General features: G+C 50.5%; 1 protein-coding gene across 1 annotated transcript in view; it reads right to left on the bottom strand.

Moving 5' to 3' along the window:
- Positions 1–15937, bottom strand: part of PALMD (palmdelphin) — a 44201-nt gene that overhangs the window by 6757 nt on the left and 21507 nt on the right. The window contains exons 3-4 of the mRNA XM_054564983.1: positions 13924–14048; positions 116–230 (exon numbers count right to left, since the gene is read on the bottom strand). Of these exons, the coding sequence (XP_054420958.1) occupies positions 116–230; positions 13924–14048 (240 nt within the window). The remainder of the gene's footprint in view (positions 1–115; positions 231–13923; positions 14049–15937) is intronic.

Raw genomic sequence — 15937 nt, forward strand, 5'->3', positions numbered from 1 at the left:
ATTAATACAGTTTAAAAAAATACATTCTAAATGTGGATCTATTCTGAAGAATTATATACCATGTGTGGACTCACTGCGAGGGGGAGTCATGGTTTTAAGATGGGTTAATGCTCACCCTTATTATGTCTTCTGTTGTCCTCTCAATTGATTTCAGTTTCTTTAAAATTGCCTCTTCGTTAGTTGAGATTTGCAGTTCAGCCTTTTCAAGGTCTTGGATCTCTCTCTCCAGTCTGACAACGAAAAGGTATACTTTTTATTGCTTCAGACAGTAGAAATGCAGAGTTCTCAAATATATCTTCCCTTTGTATAAACCTTCCTTGGACTATTGCATGCAAGCATCCCTCTGCCTCCTAGGAATACAGCATCACACCATACATCACATCGAGCACGTAGAAGGTACCTAGTGCCTGACTTGGATTTCACAATTCTCAATTCAAGTTAAAAACGTTTTTTTCTGGATAAAAGGAATTCTTAGGTAAAGTATTTGACCCTTGCCCCATTTTCTTCATTGCAAATACTAATGTTACTTCCAAATGAAGTAGAGAAATTTCTTCTATGAAGAGACTTAAGTTTAAAGTTGAATCAAAGGAATGGTGCATCTGTAGTTCACCCATGTTTCTTACCCACGTCTCCATGTAAGTCATGTGGAAAAAACATGACTACAGTTTTTTCTAGCCAATCAACACTTTACAACATCAGATTATTAAAGTCGATTTAATAATCACAGCTATTTAACACTTAAAGACCCTGCATGTCCCCACAACGAGAACGTCACTTGCTTTTAACTTCACAGTTTCCTAAGAGCTGCGCCGTATTGTGGTGAGTAGGGCGAAGAGATGAACAGTGGACACGACCCGGGATGGTAGCCTCAGCGGCTGCTGTTTATAGAAAATAAACGCTGGGGAAAAAACGGGCACCTGTGACCTGACAAAGTGCAAGGGAACTTACAGGGACACAGAGACCGGGACATCTGAGGTGGGACCGCTGCGAACATCCTGAGTGGGTCCCCTGACCCGTGTACAGCCACACATCAGATTCAGGTTCGCTGCCGGATGCGGCACCCGGACAGGCGTCCTGTGGAAAAACCTTCAGAGCTGAGCACCTGTGCACGTAGCCAGGCCGGCCCCTGGCAGCTGCGACACGCCCGTCCTTTCTCAGCCAAATGCTCTTAAGCTCCCAAGTCAGCTGCCCGCGCGGACGGCTGACGAGGGGCAGCAGCTGGTCTGGGGGCGGCCGCTGCGGGGTCAGCGCCAGCGAAGGTGTCTGTCGGTTTCCTCGGCTTCCTTCCTCAGGACGGCCAGGGACCTGGCAGCTCGTGTGGTTGTCACCCCACTGAAGTCCCCGGACTTGGATTCTTGGCTTTGTCCTACTCGTTGCTTCGGTTTCGACGTTCCGATGGCGGCCGCCTCCGGTCATTGGCAGGTGCCCGTTTATAGTGGAGGAGGTTTTCCTCCTGCAAGTAACAAGCAGTACCTCTGGTTTCTCAGGAGTTACCGAGGTGTAACGGCCATTCTATTAAAATCCCTCGTATCCATGGTAACACAGCGGTAATAGAGCGGTGGGAACATGTGCTGGCTGGTAGAGTGGAAAGTCCTGTGCCCAAAGTGATAAATCTGGATTATTCTGTTTCGGCTACTGGCTGTTCGCGAGCGCCGATTCCCGGAACCTCCCTGGCTCTGGGTTCTGCGATGTGTATGAGAATATGGTAGCTGCTTTACTTTATTCAGAAAGCTGGGGAAGCCGAGTGGAGCTGAAGTATATGAAAGCACATTGGCTACGGTTGACGTCAGATGTAAATGATATCACGGTGCCAGTGTTCAAGGTTCTCTGCAATATGCCGTGTCCCTGTCCCCGTGTGTGTTGGAGACCTTGTCATGGGGAGCCTTTACGTGGAACACGAGAAGGTGCAAGTCGTTGCTGCAAGCAGCTCCCGCGCCTCAGGCTCCACTGTGGACCCAGGTGAACATGGATTTGAATCCGGTTCATCCGCCGCTTTCCTAGGCGACCCCAGACAAGTCGCCCGAGCTTGCTGGGCCTCATTGTCTTCATTCATTCGTTCACAATCAGCATGTACTCTGCACCGGGCGCCCTCCAGGCGTGGGGGTAGGATAGAGAACAGGGCGTTTCCGTTCTTGTGGGAGGACGAGACGAGGCGGCCTCCCTGGGGAAGGGCCCGTGCCGAGCACCATAGGCTTTGCAGGCCGCATCCGGCCTCTGTGGCATATTCATCTTTTAAAAAATGTTTCCTTTCATAATGCTTTACTAACATAAAACCCAGTTCTAGCTGGTGGCTATACAAAAACAGGCCGGGGCTAGGTTTGATCCTGGGCTGTAGTTTGCCAGCTCCTGCAAGTGTGTGTGTGTGTGTATATACGCACACACAATGTATCTCTATACATCTATATATACATGCACATGCGCACCCACACATTCACATATGTGCGTATATTTAAAACTTTAGTTTTGGGTACACAGACACGGGGACTTCGGGGGGGGGGGTCGGGGGAGGACAGCTCTCTAACCTTCGCCTGCTCACCTCTCTGCCGACGGGTTCGGATTTCAGAGTTGCTGCTGCCCCCGTCTTTAGAAGGTGTTATCTTTCCAAGTGGGCATTGAGTTCCTGGAAATGCTGATTCAGCTTGGCGAGAACCAGGCGGTAAGGAGAGGAAAGTAACCCTCCCGCGGCCTCCGCCCGGGGCCGTTCGATGGGGACGATGGATGAGCGCGTTCCCCCCCCCCCGCCCCCCACCGTCTGGGAGATGCTGTGCAGGAGGCATGGGCCGATTTCGATAAGCAGAGAACAGGACAATGGATTCGTGATGCCATCCATTATTGAAGTCTTTCTTCTGGCCTATTTGCTGGGGGAAAAGAGGGTTATTTTCCGGAGTGCCCCAGCTGAAAGCAGCAGCTTTCATTTCAGGCACTGCTCCGGTAATGCCGTCCCTTCGTCACCACGAGATAATGTCCCCGATCCAATTCCGACAGGCAATTTTTTTGCCTCAGAAATAGGACAGAACACGAATGCCGGATGCGCCAAGAAGGGGCTATTTCAGGCCATTTTTCTGCTGCAAAGGGTCCGCTTATCTCTTTCAATTTTTGGCGAAGTTAACAAAGACTGAAACCACTGGATGGAGTTTGCCATTAGGGGCCAAACAGCGTGGGACCCAGGCGGAAAAAAAAATGCAACAGTTTACGTCCTATTACACAGCACCCCTTGTTAGCAGTCCTAGCAACATGTAACATGTATGGAGCGTTCACACTGTACCAGGCGCTGGCCTAATGAGCCCTTACAAGCCCTGCGAGAACTGCGAATGGTTTCGTTTGACAGATGAGCGGGCTGGACAGAGGCACCTGGTCTGGGGCCTGTGCACCTGCGGCCGACGGAACTGGAAATCAAGTCTTGGCCTTCGGAGTCTGAGCCCTTCACTCCTTCCTAATTAGCCACGGTGGGTCCTGATGAGTCCAGACACAGCATCCTTTTTGCTCAGCAGTAGAAAAAGACTTCTTTCTTTTTATGATGATAAAGGGAGGAAGGAAGTGCTATCTGGGCTCCGCCCACACGTCAAGGTGCGGACTCAGTGCCTGTGAAAGGGCCACTCTGTCCCGACCCGTGTGAGGGGGATTTGGTTGGACCGGGAAGCGCCCCGCTTGGTTGGGCTGGTCGGCCCACCCCGGACGGAAGTCCGGGCCTGTCTGTTTCTCCTCTGGCTCCTTCAGTTTGGGTTTTGATCGCCGTCCTCAGAACGGTCTTCTTCGGAGAGCCGGCGGTTTCCTGAATGAGAGCCGCTTTGTGGGGAGGCCTTTTTGCCTGGACACATGACTGTTGTTCAAAGTAAGAAGCTTTGGGAATTAAATATAAAGCCGGCTAATGCAGCTGGATGATAATAGTGCGCTTTGGATGTAATTACCAGCGCTACGTTTGCAATGAAGTTTATGACTGGTTTCGCTAGGCACTTTGAAGGGACTGGGGAACTAGTTGTGTCTCGGGAGCCCAAGCTCTCTCATGAAAGGCCAGGACTCCGCCCAGAGAGGGCCCGGCAGTGCGTCTCGGGATGGCCTGAGTCAGCGGGCGCTGGGCCCAGGCCGTGCCGCCCCCGAGGCGCTCTGAGGCCAGCTGGTAGAAGGCAATGGGTGGGGACACCCCTGCCCCTCCCACAGGACTCACAGGCCCTTGGCATGTGTTTGTCCCCAGCAGGTGGTGAATTTGGTCTGGAGTGGCGGGCAGCGGCCCCTCCTTCGGGCTGGACAAAGGGGTGTCCAACCTATGGCCCGCGGTCCGCATGCAGCCTAGGATGGCTGTGAATGCGGCCCAACACAAAACCGTAAATTTACTTAAAACATGATGAGATTTTTTGTGATTACGTGTTGCAGTGTATTTAATGGGTAGCCCAAGACAGCTCTTCTTCCAGTGTGGCCCAGAGACGCCAAAAGGCAGGCCTGCCTGGTGGAGAGTTGCTTTCCTTTCTTGCCCCCTGAGTCTCGGGAGACCAGGAAGAGGCTGGTGGTTTACCGATATCCTGTGATTTCTGTGTGTGTGAAGGTCCACTTTTTCCCTCCAGTCCTCCCACGGAAACAGGAAGGAAGCCCGTATCAAAGCTGACACACCTGGCTTAATTATTGAGCCCCTCCAAGCTTTAGTTCTCTCATCTGGGGACTAATAATAGGATTCACGGAGGGTTTTCTTGAGGAGGCAAATGAGGTCACGTTTGTAAGCCTCTGGCTATAATGACGACCTGCCCCTGCCCTTCCTAGCCTGCTGGGGAGGAAGAGAAGGCCGACCGGGGCCATGTGGGGGTCTGATCTTCAATTTCAGTATCAACGAATCTAGACCAAGCAGGGCGCTGATAGAGCCTCCGGGACAGCCTATCCTGGAAAACCCTGTTCTAGACAGAAAACCAAACCTGTGCTCTGGCCTTATCAGAATGTATTTTTATAACATCCATGGGGGTGGTGTTTATTTAATAAATGTTATCCATTTCATAAATGAGAGAATATGCTAGTCTGTTTGACAACCTGGTACTGCTCACTGCCTCCAACCCATTTCTCCTGTTCCTTTCGGTAAGAACTCCTGGGGTTTTACGTGTCTCCTGCCCACAGACTACGTTTCCCAGCCCCCCTTGCATTTAAATGGTGCCATGCTTTAAATCCTGGCCAAGGGACATTAGCAGGAGCAGCCTCTGCAACGCTCAGGTCGTATCCTTAAAATAGAGCTGCTTGTCCTCCGTTTATCGCCCCCTTCCTGCGCTGGAATGCGGAGGTGGCCGGGGGAGCTGCCTGTGACCCACAGCCAAGGGCCTCACCTCCGACGAGCGAAGCAGCAGGACAGACAGAAACCACGTCTCTCACCATCTCACGCGACGCTGCCGCCCGCCTGCCCCTGAACGACCCGCGGCCGGGACTGTGATGCGTGTGACGCGTTCTCACCTTGTTCGAGGCTCTGGGAAAGCATCAAGACCAGCACACTGACCACGGCACAGCCTTACACGGGCGCGCCGGAGTGCGACCGACTCTGAGAGCTTTCTCATCATTTTTCCCCGCCCCTGGTTTGCAGAATTAATGACTCACTCATATCTTGGGGTAGTTAGCCAGTAAAAATAGAAAAATAAATCGGTCTCTGGTCCTGGAGGTTAAAGAATTTACATGTTTCTAAACGATCTATCACCCCACGTGGTTGTATTGACATGAGCTAGTTAGTATTGAATGGCTCAAGTCTGCAGTGAGAAATGGTGTGGTTAGCAGATCACAGAGCTGTTCCTTGACGCGCGTGCTCTGGAATCACAGCGGATGCCATTCAGCACACGCAGCTGATGTCTTTACTCAGGTAATCCCGACGGAAGCATGTCGGTCACATGTTATGGACAGATAGGGTATTACTAATGAGTCCCACACAGACGTAGTTCATCTTTATAGATGATTTGGCTAAAGGTCATATCAAACTATTTTCTCAGTAAAATTGAGAGTATATCCTCTAGTAGAATTTAGGCTGTTTTGTTTGCTTTATTATTATTATTATTATTATTTAAACAGGTCCGATAAATTTCATCAAACATTTAACAAATGCTCATTAAGCACTTACTACATGTCAGGCACGTTTGAGTCACCACCTGAAATAAAAGGACATGGCAAAGGACACAGAATGCTTCCGTGCCCCGATGAAGGACAAGAACCGCCTCGCCACCAGCCCTTGCCCCAAGGCGTGGCTACGATGCTGAGGAAGATGGAACCCCCCGGTGCAGGTGGTCCGTGCCACCGCGAGCCCGCCCGAGAATCAAAGGGCCCTCGGTGCACAGCGGACGCGAAGCTTGCCCCGAGCCCGATCCAGTGCGTCTAATCCTGACCGTTCACGCGCACGGCAGCGGTGCACCTCGGCGGCTTCAGGACAGCGGGGAGCAGCGTGCTAACCTAAGGATGCGGTGGAGCCGGGCCTGTGTCTGCCCGGACCGTAGGGAGCAGAACAGGCGGTTAGGGAAGCGGCAGAATTGCCGGCTACGTGGGCGGACCTTTCGCACAGGTGGATGGCGTCACCCGCCAGGAGGCGGAAAACGTTAGTCATTACCTTGTGGGCAGATGACGCTATCGCGATTGGCTGTCGTGTAGACAGGTGATGTCAGAAGAGAGATTTAGGAGAAAAGCAAACCTTCTTAATCAGAATAATATTGGGTAAGTGAAGGGTTTCATGGGCCATGAAAATGAAGGAACCAAACTGGTTTGCAAGGCATGAGGCACTCGGCTGTGCACGTCGCAAATGTAGTTTTCAAATGAACGCAAACAAACGCGCACCCTGGAGGCTGGCGTGGCGAATTGGTTCGTTTCAGGCTCCTCGAGTGCTTTGGGGGGGTCGGAGGCTGGGTGTGCGGTTTTTAATTAGAGCCTGTAGAGAGCCACGCAGCATATGCCCAACACTTAATACGAGCTAGATGGTTGTAATAGTAGTGCCAGTCGCCTTCGACATAGGTGACTTGAGTTTCCCCAAGTGGCCTTCCAGTACTGCCGTAGCCAGGACATGTCAAGCTAACTACAGATGTCCTTATCCTTGAGTTTGGGAAGCTTTATTATTTTTTAAAAATAAGTTGTGGGGGAAAATATTTGTAGTGAATAAACTACTTATAGTCACATAATGAAATGACACAGCGTATTCAATGGTGTCTCTAGCCATCGACTCTATTCGACATAATTTCCGGCTTTGTGCCTTGAAACCCTTCCCATTTGCTCTATCAGGATTAACAGGGCATCCACTGTATTTGCTACTTTCTAGCCACTTCATTTTGGCTTTGCTTCTAGTGTTAATTGTTCGCATTGGATTCCAAGAACAGGCCTCTATTATGTGAAGACCAAGAAATACGAATTCCAGCTTGAATGTAGCATGGATAACCAACAAGGACGAGTTAGCCTTAGGTGGTCTCGATGATCTGAGTGACTTCTGCCTTGTGGTAGATGAGGCGCGATGCGAGGGTGGTAGGGAAGCCTTCTGAGCTGGTAAATTTAGCCATGAACTCTCCCAGGGGATGAGGAAGCCTGCGTCCTAAGCAGCAAAGGCCGTTTCTCTCATACAATGTGTCTTTGCCCTTGAACTTTCTTTCTTTGTGACCTGACGTAGAGGATGGGTCACTGACACCAACCCTGTCCCCAGCCCCCACTTCCTGCATTGTTCAGCTTCTCCTTCGTTCCTTATGCACATTAAGGCACCAAAGATCTAGGTCATCCCTGCCAGGGTCTTACATTTGTGTTTCACGTTGCCACTACTGTTTTGAACGAGATAATTAATGTAAAAGCACTTAGAAAACTTAAAGGGTCTAAAGAGAGATAAAAACAAATAAAAATTGTTTTGGGAAGCTTATGATTCTCAAGTCTCCTCTAGAAGACCAAAGACTTAACATGTGGCAGATCCTCAATAAATGTTCATTGAAGTGGATCAAGAATAACACGGCAGGCGTGGGGGGGGGGGGTGTGGAGCCAGGAAGATCAACATGTGACCCGTGGCTCGACTTCCGTGTCCTCTGGTGTAAAATGAGGCTAATTACACTTCCTCAGAGAATTACAATTCTCAGCAGAAGGCTGAGCCCGTAATATGTGCTCCACAAAGGGTAGCTGTTGTTATTGCCTTGAAGTAGGGGAGGGGGAGGACTCTCAGAAGTTATTCTAATCTACCTTTAGCCTGTTACTGTGGGAGGGGGAGGGCTTATTCTGGGTAACCATTTAAAGTTATTTCTACTAGCATGTAAATGAGACGGGAAGGTATGGAAGAGAGATTGCTGAGTGGCGGGGATAAGGAAATAACAGGAGCCGTGGGGGGTGGGGGGGAGGGCGGGAGAAGCCAGTGGCGGGGAGAGGCTAGAATGTGCGTCAACGGTTGCCTCGCAACCCGGGCACTGCTGCCATGTGACTTTGCCCTTGACTCAGGAGAGTGGAGGGTTTATTCTTTTTTTTGTTTTAAGTAGAATTCCAAGACTCTTCTTTTTCGTTCATTAATGTTCAAGTCATTGTCTAGTCTCACCGGGCCCCCTGCGTCGGTGGTATTATCAGGTCTATCCGCCCATGTGGTCATCTGTCTTTTCATTCGTTCATTTATTAAGCTGTGTAGTCATGTTCCTACTATGTGCTAGGCATTGTATTAGGCATTTCTGGGGTGTTGGTGGATAGATTTCTTCCCTTTTTCTCTGGAAATTGGGTTTACTTAGCTCCTTTTGTTGAATTAAAGAAAGCTCCTAAATTAAAAATAATCAGAATATCTGGGAAATTAAAAACAACAACAGATGAGTTACTGTAAATCTGGTAAACCAATGAGTTAAATATGGAGAGTGAAAAACATGTTTGGAATGATTTTGACTCATGTAATTGCCTCAGATTAATTTCTTCAGTGTTTCTAGGCAACAGCAACTTTAAGAGGAGGAAACAAATGGTGGAGATTTTTTTCTCCCTTTTTGCCTTTCTTTCCTGTCTCTTCCCTCTCACGCCGTCACAGAACAGCAGCTTGTCCCTGCGCCTACAGCGCGGCGTTGGCCGTGGCTGCTGGGCCGAGCAGGAAGGCAGAGGCCTCGAGAATGGGTCTTTTTCATGCAGCATGCCTCTCCCTGTTTGAGGAGACATTGGTTCATTAAGGCACAACTGTCTTGCACAGGCAGGCGGGAGCGTCAGGTGGGGGTTCCACAACGGCAGAAACAAGAGCGATGGACAGTTTGCTAAACCATAGCCAGCAGCACGATCCTTCTGCCTTTGCAGTTCAGCGCCAGGGCTTTGGGCCCCTTTGGGAAGCGGAGGCTTGCCGGCCGCCTTCAGAGCTGCTGGGTGGGTGATCGCTTTCTATGCTGTGGAGCAGGATGCGCCTTCCAGTGCCCCGTCCCCCCCCACCACGCGTGGAGGGATCGCCCGAGGTTCCTGGGTGGCCAGGCTGCTATCACGCCCCTCCTCCTCTTTTCTCGTGACACACACCTGCGTGGAAATTGTGCATCACATGCATCTTCCTGCTAATGCTGTATGCGGAAGGCGGTTGCTAACTGTCTGTATTCCAATGAAAGTGCATCAAAGGAGGGCAGAGGCTCAGGAGGGTGCTTAGGGATATTTTAAAACTCCTTACTAGAGAGCGTTTCAGTGTAAGCCGATAACCCTTCTCAAAGAGAATGCCGTGGCTTTGCACCGTTCTCCTTGGCAAGGTAACCTTGTTACATTTTCTGCTTCTGACATGCCTGTCAAGCGCCCTGGGTGTCCAGTCGAAGTCAGAGGTCTGTGGACACGGGGGGAGAAGCAGTAGGGTCTGGAGGGAGCCCGAGGCAAGGCAGCTTCGGGGCTGCAGGGCCGCTGCAGAGGAGAGAGGGGCCCGGGGTGAACGGCGCAGCCCCTGTGGACATGTCCATGGTGCACTTGGGTGTTTGGGCCGAGGCCCCTGCTCAACTTGCACCTGGGTCTGCGCTCGGCGGTCCCAGTAGCGCAGGGCTCACGTGGGGGGCAAACGGAAGCTGTTTTTAAGCGACGTGATTCAGAAGGAGATGTTTTCCTCCTGGGAACATTTCCTTCTAAGGCATTAACCAGGAGGCCGGGCAACCCACTAATACTGTTCCAAAGCTAAGAACGTGACTCAGAGACAAATAGCACAAAAGCCCACGTATTTTCAGAAATGCTGCCTCTCTTTGAAAGAAAAGGCGAGAGGATAAATAAGCAGACACGCTTTACCTAAAGGCTACGTGTGAGTCAGGGAGCTGCCCAGGCCCCACAGGAACGTCTTTCCAAAGCGGTGCACACAGGCGTGAAACCAGAACGCGGACTGGACATCAGCAAATCGGTGCCGTAAAACCGTCGCGTGTGCAGGATTTACCTTTTGTAAACGTTTTCTGCAGTAGAAGAGGCACAATTTATTTTTATGATAAAGACTTCTAATCAGATTTTAAATCCTGGCTCTTCATTTTTTTAGTTGTATGACTAGGGGCAAGTTCGCCTCTAAAAATGTCAGTTTTTCATGTTGACATGTTACCTGCCACCTGAGGCGGTCAGGAGAGTTCGGTGAACGGACACACGGGGAGCATGTAAGACACGCGGTCAACATGATGACCTCCCATCATTAGCGATTTAGTCTTCAAGCCATAGGAGAACCTATCAATCCCTTCCAGATTCTCCTTGGGGGGTAATCGCAGTTTACTCAAAGGAAGGGATTTTCTGTGTCCCCTAAAGAAACGACAGCCTGGCCAAAAGGCAGAAGTGCTGCCGTAAGCAGGGTCCTTAGTAGCGGCTTCTTACTCCTGAGAGGGACTGGCATCTAACGTGTTTCTTTGGGCACCTGCCCTGTGCCAGGCCCTCTGGAAGCTGCTTCACTCACAGCAGCCCTGCGACGTGGCCGTCATTGTGCCCCTGTCACCGACAAAGAAACCAAGGCCCAAGGGGAGGGAAGAACATGGCTGGGCTTATGCTCTCTGGTGGCAGGGCAGGGGTCCGCATGTCAAAGGCCGGACGTGGAGTCCAACTCTGAAAACCGTGAACGTCGAAGGAAGGGAAGCTTCTCGGGCCAAGCCTGGCTCCGCTCAGGTCTGAGTTACCAGCCACGTAACTGTTTGGATGCTCCTGTTAAAAAGTTATCCTCCAGCGGAGAGGCCTGGCGCACGGCGAACATCACTCCTGGGCGGGCACTGAGTCAGGCGACATATAAATGATGCTGCGGGTTCCAGATCCTTCCTCGGTGGCTCGGGGCCTCTCCGAGCGACCCGGGAAACACAGTGCTGTGTTTGGCTGGCCACAGGAGCCGCTTCAGAGCCATGGGTAGCTGTCTCGGAGCGAGGCTGAATTTAAAAATGTGCCCCTGATCACTGAGCAGCCTTAGAAATATCTGGGAAGAGAAGGCTCGGTTGTCAGCTGAAGCTCCTTGGGCAACAGGTTTCTGTAATTCTGGGCAGTGGCGGAGGCTGCGTCCCAGGGACAAGGCACAGATATTTCCTGTCCTTGCATGTTGCTTTGGGACATTCTGTCCCTAGCGCATTTTTATGGAGATAAGCATGCCTTCATGGGGCACAACAATGCAAGTTCTTGACAAACTGCAAGTGCACCTCATAGGGACCCTTCCTTGAAGCAGCGTCCTCATAGGTGTGAGGGTCTTACTTTACCAGAGCGCCCATTCCTACTGCTCCCGTTCGGTGGGGTCGCGGGAGAGCATGGGACCTGACAGGCTTGGGGGCCCCGGGTTCCCTGCTACTGGCTCCGCGACCTGTCCCTCATCCCCGCTGGGTGCATGTCCCTGTCCGCGGGATGGAGGTGTGCGAAGAGGCTTAACCCCAGGGCGAGTGCTTCGTAAACTGCATGATGCCACCTGAAAAGACCCATTGCTGTTGCTGTTCTTTCCACTGGCAATTGTTATCCTTTGCTGTTCGAAAGGAGCCGTGATGAGTTAGGGACACGTGAGCATCTGAGATAAAGTCGTAGCGAGGTGCCGGGACTTGGGTGAGAAGCAGACGTGTCATTGGTAACTCAGCAAAGGGGGGCACGGAGGACCCCAAGTGTGGGGGGAGCTCCTGGGGAAAGGATTTCCTGGGAGGCTCGTGCGCGGTCGTGGCGCAGGCAGCGTGGCGGGGAAGTCCCCGGAGTTTGCCTCTGACCCGCCACGTCCTAACGGGCAAGTGCTTTGATCTCTCTGCAAAAAGGGAAGGTGAGGACAACTGCCTCCCGGGGTCAGGAAGATTGAATGAGACGACAGATATAAAAAGGGCCTGGAGGCCACTGTGGCCGGAAAGTACATGTTCTCCTCTTCTTCCTCCTCTTTTTTTTCCCCCCTGTTATATAGAAGCTCTAACAAGGCAAGCCACTGTCAATGCTACTAGAAGCTTCCATGCTCCCCTGAGCGTTCAGTCAAGGTCCGGAGGCAGTCAGTGGAGTGGAGTCCATTCCCTGGGACTGTTCAGAGCACAGCTCAAGCTTGGAATGGAGTTCAAGTGCAATTACCATTCGGTGCTCAACGGCATGGATACCTCCTCGCTGCCCCGGGATCTCTCCTAGGGCTCTCTCTGCAGACAGGCCCTTTCTCTTCCATCTGTGGAAAGAGCCCTGGGAGGGGTCCTCAGGGGAGCGAGGAGGAATTGTGCCGAGCAGGGCGTTTACAGGGATGTAACGCAGACTCCTCCAGAATAAGGCTCCGTGTCGGGGAATGAGCGAAGCTGTCCGCAGCTAAGCCGGACTTGGGTAAGGAGCTCTTGCTAAGAGTCATCTGATGAAGAAGCAAGTCTTCCAAATCATCAAGCTGATTTACGGCATTAGTTTCTAAAATATTTGTTAAAAACTATGCAGATTCACTTCCTATTTTTGAGCCAACTGCGGAGGGGGTTAGAGACGTAAACATTTCAATGACAAGATGTCCTGTCTTAAGAATTGTTAATTTACAAAACATCTCAGTAAGGATGAACGGTCAGTGATTTTAGCTATTAAATATACAAGTATGTGAAATAATATCGGTTGGAGAAAAGGCCGCTGTTTTCCCCGTGGTCAGTGTTAGCCCCATGGGATCTGTGTTGGTGGTCCAGCACAGCCACCAGGCACTTTGGTCCCGCGGGTCTTTTCCTGCAGTCCTCGCTAAAGAGAACAGATGCGCCGCAAGCGAAGTGTTGAAAGCAACCCATGTTTCAAAGGTGTGTAGCCTTTAAAGTGTTGTTGTACCACAAGAAATCCCACCTTGCTTGCTTCCACAAGCAGGTTGAAAGCGATTCTGACATGGCCCTACCTCTTTCTCTCGTGCGTCTCTATTTTGTGATAATACTAACAATCCCATCTTAGAGTTGAGCTGTCCAGCTGTGCTCCTTCCCATCGCCTCATCGTACACCGAGGCAGGTGAAAGACTTTGTCCCAGCAGACGTGCCGACTCAGCACGGATGATGTCCGACGGGCTGGGATGTGCGTGGGGAGGTGGGGCCACTGCCTGGGACCAGACGATCGGGGGGGACGTGGACGAGAGAAAATGTGAGTGAAGTGTCCCTACGTGTCTTCTCTCCCAAAATGCTGTGGGTGTGACTGGACCTGGGGGAGGTGCAGTGGAGTGGGGCACGGTGCCCAAGCCTGTAGAACTGTCTCCTGTCCGAAGGCAAGAGTAGGGTTTGGGGCAGAGTAGGGCTGCTTTTTGGTGCCCTGCCACAGTTCAGGAAGGGGCTTCTAGCTCCATATCTATGCTTTTAATCTCAATAACTTTGAAAGGTGGGAGTGGCTCTGTCATTTTGTAGATGAGGACACAGGCTCAGAGAGCTATGGGCAAGTCACCAACGTGTACTCTCAAAATAACTCTTGTGTTGCAATGCATCTAAAATTTCTATCGCTTCCTTCTGGTGTGTTTCCCTCGTTTTTCTTAGAAATCCAAATGGGAGATCTGGTTGTGTCCCTAGAAATGAGAAAGGCTCCTACACACGCGACGTGGGGACAAAGTCGCAGTCAAGGTGGTTGCGGAGCGTCGCAGGGAGGCCGTACCTGAGGATGCTCTGTTCCAGAAGCCGGATCTGGTGCTGGTCTTGCTGGTTTTGCCTCTTCATCTCTTCTTGCTCTTTCCCGCTGCTGACCCCGTCGAGAAGCCATTTCTCTCGCAAGGCCTTTTTCTGGTTTCAGGAAACATAAGGGTATTTTCTTAAATTGGTCAACAATTCCAAAATCTCTGACAGCTTTCAAGTCTATGTACTTCAGTGGACCCACTGAAGAAAAATTATGTTCTCTCATTGCCTTGCCTGAATACATCTACAGCATTTTTGTTCTTTGTACCCTCCTTGACTTTCTTCATAAGCCAGTTTTGATGGCTCCAAATCCTGCTTCTCCTTCAAGTTCTGGCTCAGGCCCCTCCTTCTCTATGAAGATCTAGTCCCCCTGCCCCCCCATCTGGTCCTCACTCCCCAGGGGGATCCCTTCAAAGTCACACAGCATCATGTGCTTACAGGTACACGCTGCATGTTTACTGCATCTTCACGGAGTTACGAAGGGACCTTCTCATTGGGGCTTTATGGTTATTTCTTTGGCTGATGGGTTATGTCTTGTGACCTCAAAGTAAGAAGCTCCCTGAAGCCATTTGATATTCATCCCAGTGACACTATACAGCTACTGCTCCCCAGAAAAATCCTTTGAGGGGATCATTGGAATGGTGGACGAAACAAGAGATCGCTATTGTATCTTAAACCAATTCAACGTTAGTCTCAGGCTGTGTGGCCAACATTGTTTTGCCTACTCAGTACTGCTGCTTTCTTCTTCTTTTTCAAATCCTCACCTAAGGATATGTTTTAATTGATTTTATAGAGAGAGGAAGCGGGGGAGAGAAATCGATGTGAGAGAGAAACATCAATTGTTTGCTTCCCGTATATGCCTCAACGGGGGTGTTGAACCTGCAACCCAGGTATGTCCCCTGACCGGGAATTGAACCTGCAGACTTTCGGTGCATGGGACGATGCTCCAACCAACTGAGCCACCTGGCCAGGGTGTCCTCTGCTTTCTTCTGAGAACCTTCCTGGTTCTTGATCCCTAAGTTCATCTCTCCTCTTTTCCCAATAACATGCTGCACAAAATTCACTGATCTGTTTAAATATTGGTGAGTGGAAGTTTTGTCAACTTCAACAAAGCAGAAAAGATTTATGTTTCATCATATGGAAAGAAAACCCTCTTAAGTTCACATGAAAGAGTTTGATTCCTGGACCTGAGCCTGAGGACTTAGAGTAAATGAGAGACTTGTGAATTCTGGGGGTACTTAGCTAGCATCCTGTTCATGTCTCAAGTAGAAACAGTTGGATATTATTTTCAAAGAGTCTGCATTTCTCCTTTTGTTCCTGAAGGAAAGTGCTGTGGCTATTTAATGCGTTATTGTAAATCATCTGTTCAATAATCATTCATTGACAGTTCACTGCGTCTACAACGGTGAGGAGAATAGAAACTTTTCTTTATTATCTGGGACTTCTTTCTCTCACACCATAAATGGGATCAAGTAAGAGGAATTTTTGTTTCTTTTCAACAGATGCTAGAATTAATACTGCTGGCATGTAAATGTCTCTGAATTAAAAAAAAAAAAAAATTAAGGTTGATCGTGCTAGGTAATTCCCAAAGGATGGTTATTTTAAGGCAGTGATTTTCAAATAACTTAAAGCTAGGATGCAGATTACAAATCAACATGCTGTGATGTTGTGATCAGAGGAAGCCTGGGCGGCCCTGTGGAGCGGGGGGCGGGGAGCCTGGAGCCGTCGGAGGCCCAGGGCACGGCTGGAAGACAGCCAGGCTGGGGAGTGGCCTCGTCCCTGGGTGTCACATTTGCAGCGGCCTTTCCGGGTTCACGTGGTCCATTGGGACAAACGGGGTGCCTGGGGACAGCCGTGCTGCGGCCAGAAGTTCTTTATCCCAGTGCTTGTTTCCCTCGGTAAATGTCATCCCCAAAGGTCAGGAGCTATCTCCTGAGGTCAGAGGTGCCAAGGAAATCTTAGCCTGTCAGCCTTTTAAGATTTACCTTGCTTTTCAT

This window comes from Pteronotus mesoamericanus, unplaced genomic scaffold, assembly GCF_021234165.1.
Source record: "Pteronotus mesoamericanus isolate MK-2021 breed Mesoamerican mustached bat unplaced genomic scaffold, CSHL_Meso_final scaffold_99, whole genome shotgun sequence".
Classification (NCBI taxonomy): Eukaryota; Metazoa; Chordata; class Mammalia; order Chiroptera; family Mormoopidae; genus Pteronotus; species Pteronotus mesoamericanus.